This window comes from Gossypium raimondii, chromosome 5 (genome assembly GCF_025698545.1).
Source record: "Gossypium raimondii isolate GPD5lz chromosome 5, ASM2569854v1, whole genome shotgun sequence".
Taxonomy (NCBI): Eukaryota; Viridiplantae; Streptophyta; class Magnoliopsida; order Malvales; family Malvaceae; genus Gossypium; species Gossypium raimondii.
In genome coordinates this window covers 14836840-14855968 of record NC_068569.1, presented here as the reverse complement: position 1 = coordinate 14855968, position 19129 = coordinate 14836840, and the positions used below count along the sequence as shown (strand labels likewise).

Here is a 19129-nt window from a genome sequence, read left to right as displayed (position 1 = left end):
CCCAAGTGTTGCTTATGAATTATACAATAAAACTAGCAGAGTTTTGTTAATTAAATATTTGCTTGCACTTGCCTTTGATTCAGACTTGACTCAAGTCTCCCATGCAAGAATGGAGGCTGTTTTTTTTATTATGATGATTGTATTGTTTTTATAAAGATAAGGTGGGCCTGGGTGTTCTATTGCCTCTATTTTACTCTCAAAACAGCTTGTTAAACCGGTTCTTAATTTGGGTTGGAGCAGGGAGTCGGAATGGTACCACTCTACACTTGTTGCCCGTTTCCTTCATCTAAAGCCCTTCAAATCTCCCCTTCTTTCCTCCTCCTCTCCTCTCGAAACCCTAAATTTCTTCCCTTCACGATCTCAAGAATCCTTAGGGCCACCTCCATTTCCACTTCTGCCACCAAACATGAAGAACCGATTAGAACCAGCTATGCCGGTGTTCAACTTGAAGAAACCGTGGATGAGACCAAGCAAGGCAAGCTTCGGCTCGATTCCTGGATCTCCTCTCGAATTCAAGGCATCAGCAGAGCTCGTGTGCAGTCCAGTATAAAATCAGGCCTTGTAAAGGTCAATGGCCGCGTCGTCGACAAGGTAACTCATTTTTACCTTTACTATTACATTTGGACAATTCTGAGTAACTTTTTAAGTTTCTAATTAGGTCTCGCATAGCCTGAGAGCTGGAGATAAGGTTGATTGTGTAATTTCTGATCTGCAACCATTGAAAGCCGAACCTGAAGATATTCCATTGGATATAGTTTTCGAGGACGACCATGTTCTTGTCGTTAATAAACCTTCCCACATGGTAATTTAATTTGACCTTTAAAAGAAAATTTATTGCAAGTTCACTTTCGGCTGTAAAAGTCTGACATTTGCCAATGGCACTGCTTTATTTGGTTGAGGTTGTTCATCCAGCACCTGGAAATGCTAATGGGACATTAGTAAATGGAATTCTCCACCATTGTAGTTTACCCACAGTGGCATCGTCTGAAAAGGAAGTCCTTTTTGACACAGAGGATATGTCTGATGATGAACAAGATATTTTCCATGGCGCCAGTGCAGGAGCAGCTTCTGTTCGGCCAGGGATTGTACATAGATTGGATAAAGGCACCAGTGGATTGCTCGTTGTTGCAAAGGTTAGTCCTTTTTGTTTTTTTTCTCTTGGCTACTGCAAGTTGCATAAATTAAGGAACTAGCTTCAGATTATTGTTGGTGTATGGCAGGATGAATATTCCCATGCCCATTTGTCGGAACAGTTTAAGCAACACACTATCCAGAGGGTCTACATTAGTCTTACTTGTGGAGTGCCTTCAGCTGCTTCTGGGCGTGTGGACATTCCCATTGGCCGTGATTCAAATAACCGCATTCGGATGGTTGCTGTACCAGGGTTAAGTCATCATGGTCAGGCTCGTCATGCTGCTAGTAGGTGATTTATAGTACTCCATTACATCATTTTATCTTGATGGTTCTATAAATAATGGAGAAAGATGAGCGTGGTTCCCTTTTACCAGATATAAAGTAATTGAAGTGCTCGCTGGTGGTGGTTCTGCACTGGTTCAATGGAGACTGGAAACCGGGCGTACTCATCAGGTATCGGATCAGCTCACAATTTGCGAAATTCATATAGAAAGTATCAACCTTCATATGCATATATCCCCATGAACATATACAGTTACAGTTTTGTTGTTCATAGATATCAGATCTCGTTCAGTGTTCATAATCTGTTTCTTTGTATGCTTGTGAAGTAGATTCGTGCACATGCAAAGTACATGGGAATTCCTTTGTTGGGTGATGAGGTGTATGGCGGGACAAAGAACATGGCCTTGTCACTGCTTCGTCCTAGGACCCCCCCGTACTATAATGATGAACTTTCACGGCTGGTTTCTAGATTGGAGAGGCCATACCTTCATGCTTTAGTCCTTGGGTTAGAAGATAAAACCTAACATATTGTATTTGCTTCTGTTTCAATCATAAACATCAGAAAGTGATATCGGTTTTTGCTTCTGCCTATTCTTTTGTAGTTTTGAACATCCCCACTCAGGCGAGAAGATGCGGTTTTCATGCCCACCCCCTCCAGATTTTGGTGAAATATTGAATCATCTTCGTAAAATTGGCATAGAGAAGGTAAAGTTTCTGATTGAGATGCCAGCTACTCGTATCATTGGACTTATATTTTCTGCATGATGTATTGTGGTAATGATAGGCATGCTTAATGCGGTAGAGTTGCACATTTATGTTAGATGGCAAAGTTCTCTCATGAAAGCAATGTTCTGTTAACCAGCAAGCATTTTGTGACTAAATGCATCATAACATAACCTAAACATGTTTGCTCGCTTGCAGCCTATCTCTAAGGAATGATCAGATTTAATTGCGGCATACAAATGCTAATCATCTATGGGCAGACTCAGGTCAAGGGGGGCTCTTCCAATTAAAAAGAAGAAACCGACACTCGCCTTATCATACATCACCAAGAACATTAAGGCTACAACACTCTTTTTGGTTTCATCCTTTCCCATGAGCCGAATTCCAAGGGCACTTGCATTTGTTGAATTTTGAAAGGCTAAAGTCATTACCTGTAATTTATCAAATTTATCTGAAAATAGGTCAAGTTTAGTTTATCCGTCTTGTCTGTGTTATGAGTTATGAACCACATTTTAAGTGTTAAACATGGGATGAAAATAAGAAATAGCAGGGCACTTATATTTTCTCAGTAAGACCATCCAATTCTAAATAGCGCCAAGGAATTAAAAGTTACTACATTTCTATTCATTACTTTACAATCGGCTGTTTGTGCATTCACCTTCTACCAACGTTCCTATCTTCTAACGAATCTATGAATTGTATTTCTCACTAGTGAAAATGGCCGATAGTTTCCAACGGCGTTTAAGAAAAAAAAATGAGAAACAAAGATACAAATGCCCCCATCACATAGGGGTTACATCACTCAATACTTTCTCAGCACCGTACGATTATGACATATACTGATGTACCCTGTTATCCTGTCAATGAAAAAACAGCATATGTATCAAATTACTAAGGAACCAAATCAACCACCAAAGATCTTATTTACTTAGACACTATAACTACTAAAATAAATTAGAACATTAATCCTTAAAATCAGCTCACTACCAAAAACCAACAAAGCTAAACCCACGATGATTCTGCATTTTGTATTTTTGCATGCCATAATTTCATTTAACCCTCAATGACCTCGAAAAGAAAGAAAACTTGGGTTGACCCTTAGCTCATACAAAGTATTAATATCCAAGGATTCACAAATCATCAAACAAGCTAGCTAACTGGTTCAGCTAAAAAAACTAATCTAAACAATGTCTGAAATGATCCTCGACTCTTGGCATATACAGGGTACTAGTGCTCAAGCTTGATATATCACTGAAGAAGCTAGCTACCTAGCTCAGCAAATGAACTTTGCTATAGGTGGTTTGAAAGACCTCGTACGTTTATAATCTCTTTTTTCTTTTTCAAAGTGGTTCGTGGATTTTAGAGAGGGAAACAAGAAAAGGATAGCTCATGGTGTGCACTTAAAAGTCAACAAAAGGCTGAACACAGTCAACTACCACAGTGGCTTCTTGGTGCAACAAACTACGATAGGTGCAGACAAGTACCTCTATATAGCAGTTCACAACTTGTATTCTTCAACATGCAGCCACTTCGTTGAGGACCATTTGTTCCCCGAAATCACAGGGCATCCACCTGGCATCAGCCACAAGACAGTTAAAATCATCTGTCCTCTAAGCAGTAGAAAACTAAGAGTTGCTATATGATAAAATGAAAAATAGTCTCTGAACATGCGTCAATCATTTATGGTAAGAGCTCAATTTTTTTCCTATGGGAACTGTAAAATTGCTGAATCATTCTTGAATTGCAATTAAAGATAAAAGCCAAAAAAAAAAGAGTAGGAAAAATAATTTATTGCAGACCGTGCAAACTTGAAGGATCTAGTGTGGCATCAGGCCTCATGCTCCAGAACAGCAATGCATCTCCCATCTTAGGTTTCACAGCAAGACCCTTTTTACCACATTCTGACAATTCATTCCACCAAGGCACAGCACTAACATTTCCCTTGGCTGCTGGAAATATTGTCTCACCCCCTTCTTCAACATCTGACCTGCATGAGTAGCAGAAAGTAAGGTAAGAGATACCAAATCCTTTTATTTTTCAAATATAGAAAGATGAAATGAGGAAAGTAGTACTCTGAAACTAGATTGGCTATAGAATACATCATAGACATGTACAGATAAAATTATAGAACTTACAAATACATAAGCACAGTAGCCATCCGCTGGCCTCCATTTTTAGTGTTGATCTCATCAAGGAAGTAATCAAAGTGTGCATCATATTTCTGTTCAACTTCATAGTGGAGAACTTGAAGACCTTCTCCATTCTCTGTGCATCACAAAGTTAGCTTCAATTTGTACAAGGAAAAATGCAATAAACCAAAAGTAAATTGATAACTATCAATTTAACTCCAAAATGAAATAAAAAGATAACAAATTTTGGAAAGATCTAATTTGGACATCAATAGCTGTAAATAATAAATGTGCTAGAGAAAAACGGTACAAGTATTCCATATGCACATGATCACTACTCAGGTTTAACTAAGACTCATAACTAGAGAGTTTTCAGAGAGAATTTTTGCACAAAAAAGAAGGGTTCAATTATAGATTTCAAAGTAAAATACTTATGCAAGGTTTCACTTGGTCTTAGAATCTCATACCTACAGGTATGAAAGTGTAGTCGGCTATCCTTTTTTCTATGTCCATGATGATTTTATCTTGCCCTCTTCTCAGAAACATACCCGAACTTGTACGCACCCTGTGAACAATACCAGTCAAATGTGATAGATGTAGGATAAGGTTCAGAGTTCAACACATAATTGGTCTTCATACAAAACAGGGCCTCCTTAAATAAGATTTAGCATAATAAATTACAGAAAGAAGAGGTGGGGGGTAGAAAATGCAAACCTGCTATCTTTACTTTGCCCTGTTTTGCTATCAACAACAGTGGACTTCTTCATGTAAGGTTTAGCAAGATTTATCAGGTATTCACATTCTTCCCTGGACTGTTGGAGTGAGTAAGAAGTGAAAATCAAGATAACAACCCGAAAAAGAAAAAAGAAAGTAATGAAACATAATACTATCATCACATTCATAATCATTTATTTTTACTACTACTCTTGTTATTAACTAAAAACTAAGAGGAAAACCTCAAATCCAACATACACCACCAGGTGATCATGGAAACAAGCTGAGCCCACTACTCAGAATCATACCGATTCAGTAATAAGAAAAGGGATGTACAAAGTTCATATATGTTATTTGACACATCGACTACATTGTTAATTCACATTCATGACATTACTTTCGAGTGCAGACATATACAATGAGAAAGATCAGATTGGCAATTTCAAATTATTTATACCAACCAAAAGATCTCAAGGACGCAAGGAACCTTGATGCATGTGTAACAGTAATTCATAAATAAAGATTATAAACAAAGATAAGAGTAGAATAGAAACGAACCAAGAAATTATGATAAAGGAAAGCTCTAGGCTCCCATGAAAGGACTTCAGTCCACTGCTCCCCTCTTTTCCCCAAGCCTTTTCCTCTGCATGAAAACCAAGATCAGAAAACACCATCAAAAGAGATCAAAGCTTAGAAATAAAAGCATCAAGACCCAGTTACCTTTCGGAAGCCATGCGTCTATAGGAAGTAAGATCATTGGGCGGAGAATCATCGCCGTTAATGGGAAGAGAGAAAATCCCTAGTCCTAAAAGCATCAATAAAACTACCGTTAACATAAACAACATCGATAATACAAGCGTTACTGTCGACAATTTCTTCGCTTGCAATCGAGAATGTCTCAATTTCGCCATTCTTGAATTAAAAAAGAAAAAACAAAAGAAATGAACTCAAAACCTAAGGATGGATAGAAGAAAATCACCCCTAGTTCCGGGTAAAACAAAGATTAGAAAATGTTCAGAAATTTTCTTTTGGAACCATTAGAGGACTGACTGGCCGACGCCCCCGTTTAAGAATAGCATTTAAGACGTTGTCGCCGTGTTTACGTCTGGGCTGGTTCTATGGTTGTAGGTAGAGTTGTACTGGGCCAGGCCGGGTTGAGGCCCTAACAAATTTTTAGATCCGGACGTCCAAAAAATGGGTCTAGTTTTTTGCTCAAGTCCGATCTAGATAAAAATGTTAAAATCTCGGGTTTGGCCCAGCCGTATTAACTTTTTTATATATAAAAAATTAAAAATATAATTCATCCAAAACATTAAAATAAATATTTTCTAACAGATTGAAAATGATTCTTTAAAATAAATACTTAAATAACACTAAAATTAATGCAACTTAATAAGTAAATGCCTCTAAAATAATAACAGAATTAACAAGAAAATAAGAGTTAAATATCCAAACAATAGACGATTGAGTATTGGCTCAATTGGCATGAGAAATTTTGCCAATGTAGGAGATGTGAGTTTGAGTGCGTTGAAATGCATTATTCTCCTATTTATAGATTGTGGAGGGGCTATGATTAATTCTATGCATTGTGTTAAAAAGAGCAGATATGATCTTAATTTATATTAAAGATTGTTAAGAAAAAATAGAAACAACAGATTTTTTTTTCTTGCAATGTCAAGCCAAGTTCAGGCCTAAAAAACCTTACTTGAAGCTTAACTCGTTTTTTTTTTAAATGGACTTTAATTTTTTGTTCAAGCCATTATTCATACATATTTTTGCCCAAACCCTATTACTTTTCGAGTGTATCTTCAAATAAGGCTGGATGGATTGGCCATGGTCAAGTATAGTTGTAGTAATAATTCTAGTTTATTTTTCATTTTTTTTGTCAATTTCTTTTTAAATTTAAATTCAACATATTGATAACACGTGTTTTGTAATATATTTTGTATAAATGGAACTTTTTGAATGTTTGTCATTCTCAAGTAATAAGGAGTGAAATGAAGATAGATGATTACGTCACAAATAACTTCGGTTCAAACATTTGGCGGATGAAGATCCACAAAATATAGAAAATCTTTATATAAGCAGCAAATCATAATAATCTAATATTTTATGGATGATCGAATTGGAATAATAATCCACGTCAATCAGCGGCCCAAAGAAGACCGTACGACATGGTTGGGCCAAAAAATCCGTACACTAGAAAAGGCCCTGAATAGAGCCCATATACAATTCCAGCTTCCTCTTTTATCAACTCTTAAAACCCTGCAGCTAGCACTCTGTAAACTCTCAATCTTATTTCTACCCTCATTTTTGAACCGCAAAAGGCAATTTCCATGGCTTTAACCAAGGCAAGGCAACGCTTTCCATCCTCTTTCTCTCATCCATTCTTCAAATTTTACTCTTCTTCAGTGTCAACCCCACCACAAGAAGTTGAAGCCGCCGATGCTGAAACGACTGTAAAACCCCAACCCGCCGCACTTTCCCCCCAAGAAACCCAAGTCGCCGAACAATTCCGTTCCTTAATCAAAGAGCACCACCGCAAAAACCCCAACCCAGACCTGAACTCGACCCCTCCATCCCCTAACTTCACCATCCCTTCTCTCTCCCTCGACTTCTCCAATATCTCCACCGTCCATCCCGTCTCCCCTTCCCTCGTGCGCTACGTCATTGACAAGTGCAGTGGGGTTCGCCATGGCATACCTTTCCTCCAAACCCTGTCCTTCTTCAATTGGGCCGCCGCACGTCCCGACTTTGCTCACTCTCCCGACCCTTACAACGAAATGATCGACCTTGCTGGAAAGTTGAGGCATTTTGGCTTGGCTTGGCATTTGATCGATCAGATGAAAGCCAAAAGCGTCGACATCTCACTCGAAACATTCGCCATACTAATACGGCGTTATGTGAAGGCCGGATTGGCTGCAGAGGCCGTGCACGCGTTTAATCGCATGGAGGATTACGGGTGCGTTCCCGATAAGGTTGCGTTTTCAGTTTTGATTAGTATTTTATGCAGAAAAAGAAGGGCTGATGAAGCCCAAACTTTTTTCGATAAATTGAAGGACAAATTTGAACCTGATGTGATTCTCTACACCAGCTTGCTTTACGGCTGGTGTCGAGCCCGTAATATCTCAGAGGCCGAAAGGGTATTCAGAGAAATGAAAATGGCAGGGATTAAGCCTAATGTGTATAGTTATACGATTGTGATTGATGCATTGTGTAGATGTGGCCAAATTACGCGTGCTTATGATGTTTTTGCGGAGATGGTTGATGTAGGTTGTGAGCCAAATTCCATTACTTTTAATAACTTGATGAGGGTTCATGTCAAGGCTGGTCGCACAGAGAAGGTCTTGCAGGTTTATAATCAGATGAAAAGACTCGGTTGCGCTGCAGATACGGTAACTTATAATTTTCTCATAGAGTGTCATTGCAGGGATGATAATCTTGATGAGGCTGTTAAAGTGCTTAATTCGATGCTTAAGAAAGGGTGTATCCCGAATTCGTCTACTTTCAATACTATATTTAAGTGTATTGAGAAGTTAAGGGATGTGAATGCCGCTCACCGAATGTACGCTAAGATGAAGGAGTATAAATGCATGCCTAATACTGTTACTTATAATGTTTTGATGCGAATGTTTGCCAGCGCCAAGTCTGCTGATATGGTTCTCAAGTTAAAAAAGGAAATGGATGAGAATGAGGTTGAGCCTAATGTGAATACATATCGGATTTTGATCACAATGTATTGTGGGATGGGGCATTGGAACAATGCTTACAAGCTATTTAAAGAGATGATTGAGGAAAAATGCTTGAAACCAAGTATGCCTCTTTATGAAATGGTGCTGGAGCAGCTGAGAAAAGCTGAGCAGTTAAAGAAGCATGAGGAACTGGTAGAGAAGATGGTTGATAGGGGATTCGCAACACGTCCTTTGTAGAAGTAGCTTCTTGATGTTCTATTCATGAGGTAATTTTCCAATTTTTCATGCCATCAATCGATTAAAAGCTTCAAATCTCATCATTTTGTTGAGTATGGTCATAAGTTTGTAGAATGGAAAGTAAGAATGCATTGTTGTATCTTCACCCTTTGGTTTTTGACCGGTAGCATACTTAGTTCTCATAGATCTTTTACTCATAAATCATCTCTTCTAAATTATCAAATCCACTTCAAATTTTGGTTACATGTATCTGTTAATGATATTTTGTTTATGGATAGTCTTTACCCCCTGAACATCACATCTAGAGAATTTCCTTTTGAGTACCTGTTTGTAATACTTCTGTGAAGAATCTCATAAATTTGCAGGTTAGTTTGGGTAGAGTTACCAGTTAAAAAAACCTAGTATTGATGGGAGTTAAGAATAAACTGAAATGATCGACAAATGACACCACAGCTGCATATCATATCTAGCATCTCAGTCAGACCTTTCTGTCTTATCAGGTTCCTTCTGCAAAATCCATTTCGTTTCAGGCAAAGCAAGTACACTTAGTGTTCGAAACACATTCATTAACTGATAAATTTGGTAAAAGAAGCAACAAAGCAGTGAATATGCATTTTTTTTTATTGAGTGATTCAACTAGTGTTTGGTGTACAATTTTGAATAGACGCATGTTAGAATCATTAAATCTTGGACACTTTTCACTTTGCTATAGGCCTACAATGGATGCCGGGTAATTGAGTTCAATCCATTACTTTCTTAGTTGGACATGAACCATAAGTTATGTTGCTTGGAAGTTGTTGAATTTAAATAATAGTGAAAGTAATAAATAAAGAAAATGATAGAAAAGTAGATTAAATCCGCCGTGGACCACATAGTTGAGAGATTTTAAACACAATCAGCACAGCCGTATGGAACTCCAGGGCAGGCAGGCAAGCACAACCCTATAATTCGTAAGATGGGAAATTCCAAAGTGAGTATCACAATATATTATGATTGACAGGCGTCCATGGGCACCAATCTAGTATTATTTTGTCATCAGTTTTACATTTCATATGTTATTTTTATTGATTTCGAAATATAAGGGAGGCCTCCTCAAGGCGGTTTTTCCAATGTTAAGAGGTTATTTTCACTGCAAAACAACTACTTTGTTTCATGTATCTTTAGCCAAAGAAATTGGAAGGCAATGATCTTTGGATAAATAAATAGTTGTTTGACGTCAAGGTAAAAGCTCTGACTTCAATTCCATGAAAAATCGCATGATTATATTACCAAGTACGTAGTTGACTTTTTTTAAAAAAAAAAATCAAGAATAACTTTCAATTTTGTGGGCTGTTTCAAATTATATTAACTTTGAAAGCTCATGATTACCTGTGCCCTAAACATAATGCTCACTACCGTAATTAAATATTAACTTTTTCTTTTTACTATTAAACAAAAACAATTTTAATTCTCAAACTTATCCCATCAAACATGTTTCTACGTCAGGTATGGAACACAAATTCAAAGAGTTATAACTATTTATTCATACGGACTTACCAAGCCTTCAAATTATTAAATATATCATAATTTTAATGATAAATACGTAAAAAGAAAAAGCACAATAATAGTATTGTGAATTGCATTGTTTAACCCTGATGATTAGATAAAAAATAGTCAAAAACCGACAAAGCTAATGCCACAAGGCATGCCCAATGTATTTAAATCATTTTGCTTCTTGGGTAATTAATAAAACAATAAATGGAAACTTTGAATACAAATTAATTTTGTCCGCAAGTAGAAGGGAACTCTGCGTCACCATAGCAAGCTGTAATGTAAATGCATGGTTTGCGCAGTCTTAAATAGGCTTTGACCCAACCTTTCCCTATCTGATTCGGTCAAAATAAAAAGCCTCAAAGCACAGTGTTTCATTTCAACTCCTCATATAAAAAGGAGTTTTTTGCCAAATTCTGCAAAAGTGGTTTTATTTTTTACATACGACAATGGAGAAACAAGCGAAACACAGAAACAAGATGTTGAAGTTTTTGCCGAAAGCAGCTTCATCGGTGAGTGTGAGCTTTCAAAACCACCCGTTCAGCCCAGTGAAGCATAAAGCCTTTGCAGGGAAAGGATTCTCTGGTCCTATCGTTTCGATGATTCCAGCTGAAGCTCGAAGGAAGTCCAAGAGTGAAAGTGAAGCCTTCGAGACTCAAGAACCAACTTCACCCAAAGTTTCCTGCATGGGACAGATCAAGCACAAGAAGTGTATCAAAAAAGGTAAGCGCGTTTCGCTTCCAAAAGTGCCGAAGCCCGTCGTCTCTGAATCCTCTTCTTCTGGAGAAGTAAAGAAGCATGGGTCCAAGTTAAAGCGGTTTTTCAGCATGGGAAAACCAGCAAAGAAATCTGATGCACCAGGTGTCAAGACAAAGTTGTGTGATAGGGCGCCTTCCTTGGGCCAAATGAGGCGGTTTGCAAGTGGGCGTGATGCTTTTGCCGGTTTCGATTGGACGACTCAGATTGCACCAGTGGAAGCTGATCGTAGGGGTTACTACTCTGACGATGATGATATTGGTGATGAGAGAAGAGATATTGATTTTTTTGAAGAGGAAGAAGTGATCATTCCTTTCTCGGCACCAATCACGGTTGGTGGAGAGGTGCCTTTGCAGCCAAGGAAAGAAATTAACTTATGGAAAAGAAGAACCATGAATCCACCTAGACCCCTTCAATTGAATCCCATTGTCACCGCAAAGTAATTCCTCTTTTATATATATATATATATGTATAAATTTTTTTGTTTTTTGTTTTTCTCTTTTCCCCTCTCTCTTCCTTCTTCTTTTCTTGTTTATTATATACAGAATACTGCAAATATAGAGTGACGAAACATTGAGAAGTCTGTAATATAATTGGCATTCCTTTGATTCCTGTGTACAGATAAATATAAAATGATTGCTTCAGCTTCACAGCCTCTTCATTTTTCCTTTTCATGGAGATTGCTGTTAATTACAAAATTGTTGCATCAAACAAGGGATAAGGATTAGCAAAAGAAAAAAAAAATATTTCTAGTAAAAAGAATCATTTTTTTAATCTAATAATAATTTTGTTTCCGTTTTGGAAGAAGGAAATGATCAACGCTTTTATCCTTAATACGTAATCCCTTTGAATAAGGCTAATTAATGAAAGCAGCGAGATCATGTCCACGTGATAATGTTTTCAACCATGACTGCCTGTAAAACTTGTTGTTTATGTATGAACAGCTGAAATAGGTAAACAGTTAACAGGTTGTACAAGTGAAATCTATCTCTTTCAAAAGAGTGGCCGCCTGCCAAAATGGAAAAATACTAAATAACCACAATCAGGAATGGAGTGGTTTAAAAGTCTAATCCGAAGCTCTATTATAGAAGATGGGTGGTCCAACTTTGAGCTGGGGTTTGGGTTTGTATTTCGACATGCCAACGCCACTGACAATGATGCTCCATCTTTCATCAACCTTAATTTTGGCACTTTATCTTTCTATGATGAGAAATTAAATGGATAGATACTAACAAATGATGTTAGATAATTAATTTAAAGCAAACTCTTGATTTCCCTTTTTGCTTTTCTTTTGTTTTTGGGATTTTTTAAAACTCTAGTCATCCTTTTAAAAATGTTCAATACGTGACTCGTGATTTTACTTTAATCATGTTCAATTTTATTTATTGCCTTTTAGCTCATTGACTACATTGAATAGTGATAAATCTCAAAATTATATTCAATATGCAATTGTATACCGAGTTCGATTTTGTGTAATTTTATATATAAAATTTTGATTTGATCCAATTCTCATAAATTATTAATATAATTATTGATATAACATCATTTTATGTTTATATATTGCATCTGTAAATAATTATATTTATCCAATATAAAAATAGATTGATGTATTTATTTCTTTAAATATGTATGATTAAATCAAAATTAAATTTTTAAGTATATATTTGAACCACAATTAAAGTTTCACGTGTATAACTACGCCAAATTAAAGTTCATGTATATAATTGCACATTAAATTAAAACTTATGTATAATTTTTAGATTTATCCCTTATTAATATTATTAAGTTTGAATTTTAATAATTTTATTAATGGGCCTATAAAACACAAAGGATTAATCACTGAACTTGTTTTAATAGATACCTTGAGAAACCAAAAATAAATAAAAATAAATTTGATATTAATTGTGAATTTATTTAATTTTATGTTGAATTGATTAAATACAATAAAGTTTGATTATTATTAATATTATGAATTAATTGTAAATTTTTATAAAATTAATTTTAAAGCTCAAATTAAATGCTAAAATATTTAACATTGTTATTTTCAATTAACAAAATATAATATCACATTTAAGAAAATACATTAAAAAAAAAATCAAACTAGAGTATCAAGTAATGCATTAAGCAAAGCACTCCATGTATTATCAGTTAACTGCTATATTTAAATCGAGACCAACTCTCTACTGCGGTGCTTTCTACGGAGAAAGAATAAACAAGTTGGGTGGCCTAGAGATAGATAGAAGCCTTTTTTGTCTCCAAACATTGAAAAGTCAAAACCCTCCTATCTCTCACTCATAGTAAAACCACCAACAGCCGAAGAACAAATCTACTAAATTATTAAAGGGAGGGATAGGACGTCTTCAACTTAATCCTTAAAAGACAAAACCTTCATCTCTCTAATTAAATGCGACATAAAAGTAGAAGGCAGCAATATCTTCTTCTTCTTCTTCTTCTTCTTCTTCTTCTTCTTTTAATAAAGAGTAGCCTAGATACTACCATCCACACAATTTACATTAATAAGACTTGTTAAACCCTGCTAAGATAGTTTGGACAGTGGAGTTTACGAGCAGGCTTTTGGACGACTTTTCGTAAGAATTTTTCGACATTATGTTTGATAAATGAATTCATTCATTAACTATCATATTAGGTCTCACCTATCATGTTTCGTATGAGATGACTTAGAGTACGTTATAGCTACATTTTACCTAAGTCAAAGATATCAGACTATTTACCCTTGACTCATCAATAACAACTCAACATGTGGCACCTTAGGACAAGGGATGACATGTAGATAAAGCCCAAGCCCTAAGGAAAAAACCAAGCAACTTACACCTCCTCTCTTCCCAACTTACTTCCAACATCATCATCTCCTCCTCTCTTTTTACTCCAACTACCCTATCTGGCGGCTCTCCCCTCTATCCTAAACAGGGTGAACCACCCATGGACATTTACCACCTACTCTTCCTTGTATCAACAAGACTTAATGGTGGACTCTCAAACACCTTAAGATCGAAACCTAGTGCATTGGACCAACTTACCATGCAATTAGCAATTTTATTAGCTTTGCAATAGATGTGGCAAAGCCTGGCCTCCCCACGACAATTGCATAGCTCCTTAATACTCCTTATTAGTAATGTTGTTTAAATCAAACTGGACTAATCGGTTGTACTGGGAATTGGTTGGGATATGGTCTAAGGAGACGTAAAAAATTGGTTGACTCACAAACCAATATTGATTAATTGAGCCAAGCTAAAATACCAATGCAATTGGTTTTTATAATTTTGAATTTTGAATTTTTTTTAATAATTTATTTGTGTTGGACCAGATGGATTGGTCAAATCAGGAACCAATTGTCTGACTTGTTCAACCACCAATCTTATTTCGAAAACATTGCTTATTAGTGCACAATTGTAGATAGATTCTTCTTTGATATTATGAACATGTGAATTACTAACGTATTATCGTTCTCCAATAGTACTTGTTTATAATTCTTTTCTAAAGCTAATGTCAAGCCATCGAAAATGCCCCCAAAGTCAGCTTGAGACACTAAGCATGGTCCAATGCTACAACAAAACACCACTAACCATGAACCATTCTTGTCCCATAAAAGACTTTTTGCCAAAACTTTTATAGGTTTGAATTAAAAGTTCCATTGATACTAATTTTGTCTGGCCCAAACAGAGGGGGCAACCTGTAGCATCCCCAAAAGGTTTATTATAAATTATGAACTTGAATTGGTCTAAGTATCAAACTTTAAGATGAAATAATGAAAAAAAAAAAGGAAAAAAAAAGGTGGGGCAAAATGGTAATTTTGTCATAAAATGGTAATTTGGTCAATTTTCGAGAATTTTATTATGGAAATAATATTGTAACACCCCTATGCCTGACCCTCTTGTCAAGTCTGAGCACCATAATGTTACATTCGTTGCCGAAGCAACTTCAAAGAAAACCAGTTCAATTATTCTCCCTAATCAAGTTAACCAAACAAATCGTGGTTAGTATAGAATTTCGATTTCATTTCGAGTTTCAATCAAACTTTTGTTAGCTCTATTTAAGTTTTATCGACCACTTAGGACCTATTTACACATTTTTTTAACATCAAAGGCGTCGTCACTACGTCAGATGGCCACATCGCGACATGCACTCTATTTTTTCTCAATTTCTCCAAGTTTTCAATTTTCTTTATAGTCTAGTACCTACTTCCTATTATACTTTTTACTTCATTCATATAACTTATTGTCAACTCATAACATCATATATTCACACTAAAATATTATTTTTACGTTTTATGCAATTTAATTACTACATCATGAAATTCACTATTATTCCTATGCTTCTATTTCCCATTTCAACACTATTTGATTCTCATTCAAATTTATAAGATTGGAGCAACTATCAAAGTTATACAAATAATTTCATTAAGCCATCATATTACAATCATTCACTTAATGTCTTAACAATTCACTTAACTATTCTTATCGTTAGTAAATCTATCACTTAAAATAGTTTCTTAGCATCATACTCTTCTACGATTTTTCCTCCTCCTCCTCTCCATTCCACATCATTTATCTATGTGTATATATCGAGAATTTATGGCTTTTAGTATTGTATGCCTCTATGCAACATTAATATCAATTTTACTAATTACATTATTTTAGCAAAGCTGTCAACTTGACTAAAAGTTACTAAATTATTTATATATCAATCTAAAAATTTGAAATTAAGATTCGATTTTTGTTTTTAAAACTAGACTCATTTAAGTTTTTACTATAAAATTTTAAATTTTCTACATAAGCCTATAAATACAGTTTATTCTTCAAATCTTCCTCTATTCGCTACTAGGCAACAATGACCCTCTTCACTAAAAATTATTTATCTTTCAATACAAGTCTCGTATTATGTTCCCGTTTGTTTCCCTTGAAAATAGACTTATTAATATTTTATTCATATAAATTTCATCACCTAAACATTTTTTTACAATTTACTATTAATTTTCAAAGTTAGAACTAGAGATCTTGAAATCATTCTGACCTTATCTCACAAAATTTATTATATCTCATAATCTACGATTTCATTGCTTACACTATTTCTTCTATGTGAAACTATGCTCAATAAAACTTTAATTATATATCTGATTAAATCTCTAATTCGATTTATACAATCTCTAATTCGAAGTTGAACCACTGATGCTGTCTAGAAACCGTTTTGGTGGTAACATTTACTTTTTCGTGGTTCTTTTAACTTTCATTTAACATACATAATCACTATGCTTTTGATTACTATTCAATTTAATCCCTAAACTCGCATATCTTTAACATATATTTTTATCATAATTTACCTTATTTCAATTATATATATTTCATAACTTTATACTTTAGTCCCTAGCATCATGAGAATTCATCATTTAACGTAATTTCACCTTAATATCGCCTTTAAATTTATCCTCTAACACCTAAGACATCATTTAAACTCTTCATCATAAAAATTTATTTAAGTTATAAATTTTGTACACTTTATAATTTAGTCACCATTATCATAAATGCAAGTTAACTTGGTAATTTCATCACACCATTACTTTTGATGTAATCATTATTCCATCACACTTTATTTATGTTATCTTTTAACATTCAATTCCACAAAACATATTTTGTTTACTTTATAATTTAGTCCTTTTTCTACTACTTCAATGCACTCATTCAATTTCAGACATAACATTTACATGTTCATAATTAATTAAACTATTTAACATTCTCTACACTTATATTAAAATTAAATAAATTAAAGTTCTTGAAGTACATACCTTGTCTCTTAAATCTCTTCACTTTCTCCTCAACTTTCTTCACTTCCAAATCCAATTTCTTGCTTCCAAGATGTATTCTAACTCTCTAGTATCTTTACTTCACTTTTCCTTTTAGGTGACTATGGAAATTTTTAAAGAATTTAGGAGAAAAAGTGGAGTTTCAATGTAAAGAAAAGAAAACTTTCTTTCTTTCTCTTTTCCACCAACGTGCATGGGGAAAGGATCATAATAGATTACATAAAATAATTCAAAACCAACAAGAGCACTGGCTTAACTAAAGTGATTTTCCCATCCATTAAGAGGAGCCATGCATCCCATCCATTTAACCATTTTTTAATTTTCTTCAAAATGAAATGGAATGTACTTGAAGTTACCCGCTTGTGGAACAGTGAAATGCTGAGATACATCCCCAAGTCCACTTGCTGGCAAAGAAAACAATATGTCGTAAAGAATCTATGCGTTCTCCTTGATATTTGGTGAGAGAATAATTGTCTTTTCAGCATCAATCTTGTACCCAGAAAAGTACCTAATTTGATCTATTGTTTCCTACACTACCCTCGCTTAATCCATGTTTTCAAGTCATCTGCAAAGAAAAGTTGTGAAATTGAAAGACCATTGCCATAGAAAACAACTTCTTGTTCTTAATGTCAACCGCCCTTTTAATGATTAACCTAATCTCTCCATACCAAAAACAAATAGGTTTGGAAACAGTAGATCTCCTTGCCTAATCCCTAAAAAAAGTCTAAATTCCTCAATCAAACTATCATTCCATAAAATTTGCATTGACATAGTTAATATGCAATGTGGGATAACTTGTATTTGATGTTGCAATAATCCTCCTTTCAATGATTCTATAATAAAATCACATTTGATCCTATCATAAGCTTTTTCTAAATCAACCTTAATTGTTATTCATATTTTCTTGCTATCTTCAAACACATGGAGTGTATCAACCCCTGAGCAATAAGAATGTCGAGCAATCGTTCTATCCGCAATAAAAGAAATTTGGTTGGGATAAATAAGCAATGGCATAATACCTTTCAAGTGGTTCGTGGTTAACTATATGAGAACTTTATACAAAATTTAACATAAACTGATGTGTCGAAAACCCACCAATTTTTCAAGATTGTAAGTTTTTGGAATTAGACTAACAATGTTCTGCTCAACATTGATTCAATAGGTTGGCTCATGAAAACCCCTTTGACCATCTTACAAATAGCTTGGCCAACAATATCCCACTGGCTCATATAAAGTTGTCTACTCCCAAAGCCTTCAAAGGTGCCATTTCAAATAAGGTGCTTCATATCTCCTTGGAAGAAATCTCAAAATTGAGCAATTCTTGAGCTTTCGCACTCAATTTAGGAAAAAGCATTACAAACAGAGAAGTTAGTAGAGACTTGCCACCACCATATACATTTCTTTGTAGAAACGTATTGCTTCGGCTTTAAGGACATCCTCATCACAGCCCAGTCATTCGTATTCAACTCGAGCACTACTTTATGGTTCTACTTCTGGCGGGCAAGTGTGCATTTGTGGAAATACTTGCCATTCCACCCTCGATTTTTTCTTCCAAAGCGTTTGTTCAATATTCAACACCTCTTCAGCTACTCCACCCTCAACTGGCGCTCCTAGTGAATTAGTTTGTCAAATTGGCGGGAGTCGAGAGCATGATCTTCCTTTTCCAGTTGCCAATAAAGCCAAAGGTTTCTCGATCCAAACCTCTAACTTATTTGATAACTCTACAGTCGCTTTACGAAAGATGCTTTGATTATTCAAAGAGTTCCTTGCCAATCCTTGAAACAATTATGCGTTTGCCAAACAGGAAAGAGTCTGAAAAGGCCGGCTTTATCTACAGCATCCAGCCTTCCCCTCAGTTACTAACAACGGTCTATGGTTGAATGGCATATGATGCAAATGGTATATATATATATATATATATATAATGTATGACACTCTGTTCATCTTGTCTATGTACAGTTGTCTGATTTAATCTTAAAACTTAAAGCTAAATTGAGGCAGTTAAATTACAAAAATAAGGCTATATTATATCCTAATTCCATATGAATCATGATAAATATTGCATTATTCTTGCATATACACTTTGCACCATTACGAGTTAGTTAACCAACAAA

The 19129-nt window shown here is 35.2% G+C and overlaps 4 protein-coding genes across 7 annotated transcripts; 3 read left to right on the top strand and 1 right to left on the bottom strand.

Moving 5' to 3' along the window:
* The first annotated feature begins 104 nt into the window (after window positions 1–104).
* Window positions 105–2711, top strand: LOC105768939 (RNA pseudouridine synthase 2, chloroplastic). 2 transcript variants are annotated; one of them, XM_012589234.2, is made up of 8 exons: window positions 105–591; window positions 659–802; window positions 900–1133; window positions 1221–1423; window positions 1509–1587; window positions 1746–1921; window positions 2019–2121; window positions 2338–2711. In XM_012589234.2, exons 1-8 carry the CDS (start codon window positions 250–252, stop codon window positions 2353–2355), a joined length of 1299 nt encoding a protein of 432 aa, XP_012444688.1. In that variant the 5' UTR covers window positions 105–249; the 3' UTR covers window positions 2356–2711. The 2 variants fall into 2 exon arrangements, with proteins under 2 accessions (XP_012444688.1, XP_052487032.1); XM_052631072.1 differs by having other exon boundaries at window positions 1200–1423.
* A 17-nt stretch (window positions 2712–2728) lies between these two features.
* LOC105768940 (probable prolyl 4-hydroxylase 3) lies at window positions 2729–6040 on the bottom strand. The gene is made up of 8 exons (XM_012589235.2): window positions 5703–6040; window positions 5541–5625; window positions 4983–5080; window positions 4736–4833; window positions 4275–4404; window positions 3939–4126; window positions 3624–3711; window positions 2729–2996 (listed from the first exon to the last, which is right to left on the bottom strand). Exons 1-7 carry the CDS (start codon window positions 5891–5893, stop codon window positions 3638–3640), a joined length of 864 nt encoding a protein of 287 aa, XP_012444689.1. The 5' UTR covers window positions 5894–6040; the 3' UTR covers window positions 2729–2996; window positions 3624–3637.
* Window positions 6041–7259: 1219 nt separating this feature from the next.
* On the top strand, window positions 7260–10311 carry LOC105770602 (pentatricopeptide repeat-containing protein At1g20300, mitochondrial). 3 transcript variants are annotated; one of them, XM_012591880.2, is made up of 2 exons: window positions 7260–8940; window positions 9412–10311. In XM_012591880.2, the coding sequence occupies exon 1, from the start codon at window positions 7319–7321 to the stop codon at window positions 8909–8911; it is 1593 nt and encodes a 530-aa protein (XP_012447334.1). In that variant the 5' UTR covers window positions 7260–7318; the 3' UTR covers window positions 8912–8940; window positions 9412–10311. The 3 variants fall into 3 exon arrangements, with proteins under 3 accessions (XP_012447334.1, XP_052487402.1, XP_052487403.1); XM_052631442.1 differs by lacking the exon at window positions 9412–10311 and adding an exon at window positions 9277–9405; XM_052631443.1 differs by lacking the exon at window positions 9412–10311 and having other exon boundaries at window positions 7260–7944; window positions 8203–9204.
* A 448-nt stretch (window positions 10312–10759) lies between these two features.
* LOC105771063 (uncharacterized protein At1g76070) lies at window positions 10760–11847 on the top strand. The gene has a single exon (XM_012592470.2). The coding sequence runs from the start codon at window positions 10891–10893 to the stop codon at window positions 11638–11640; it is 750 nt and encodes a 249-aa protein (XP_012447924.1). The 5' UTR covers window positions 10760–10890; the 3' UTR covers window positions 11641–11847.
* Window positions 11848–19129: the final 7282 nt, after the last annotated feature.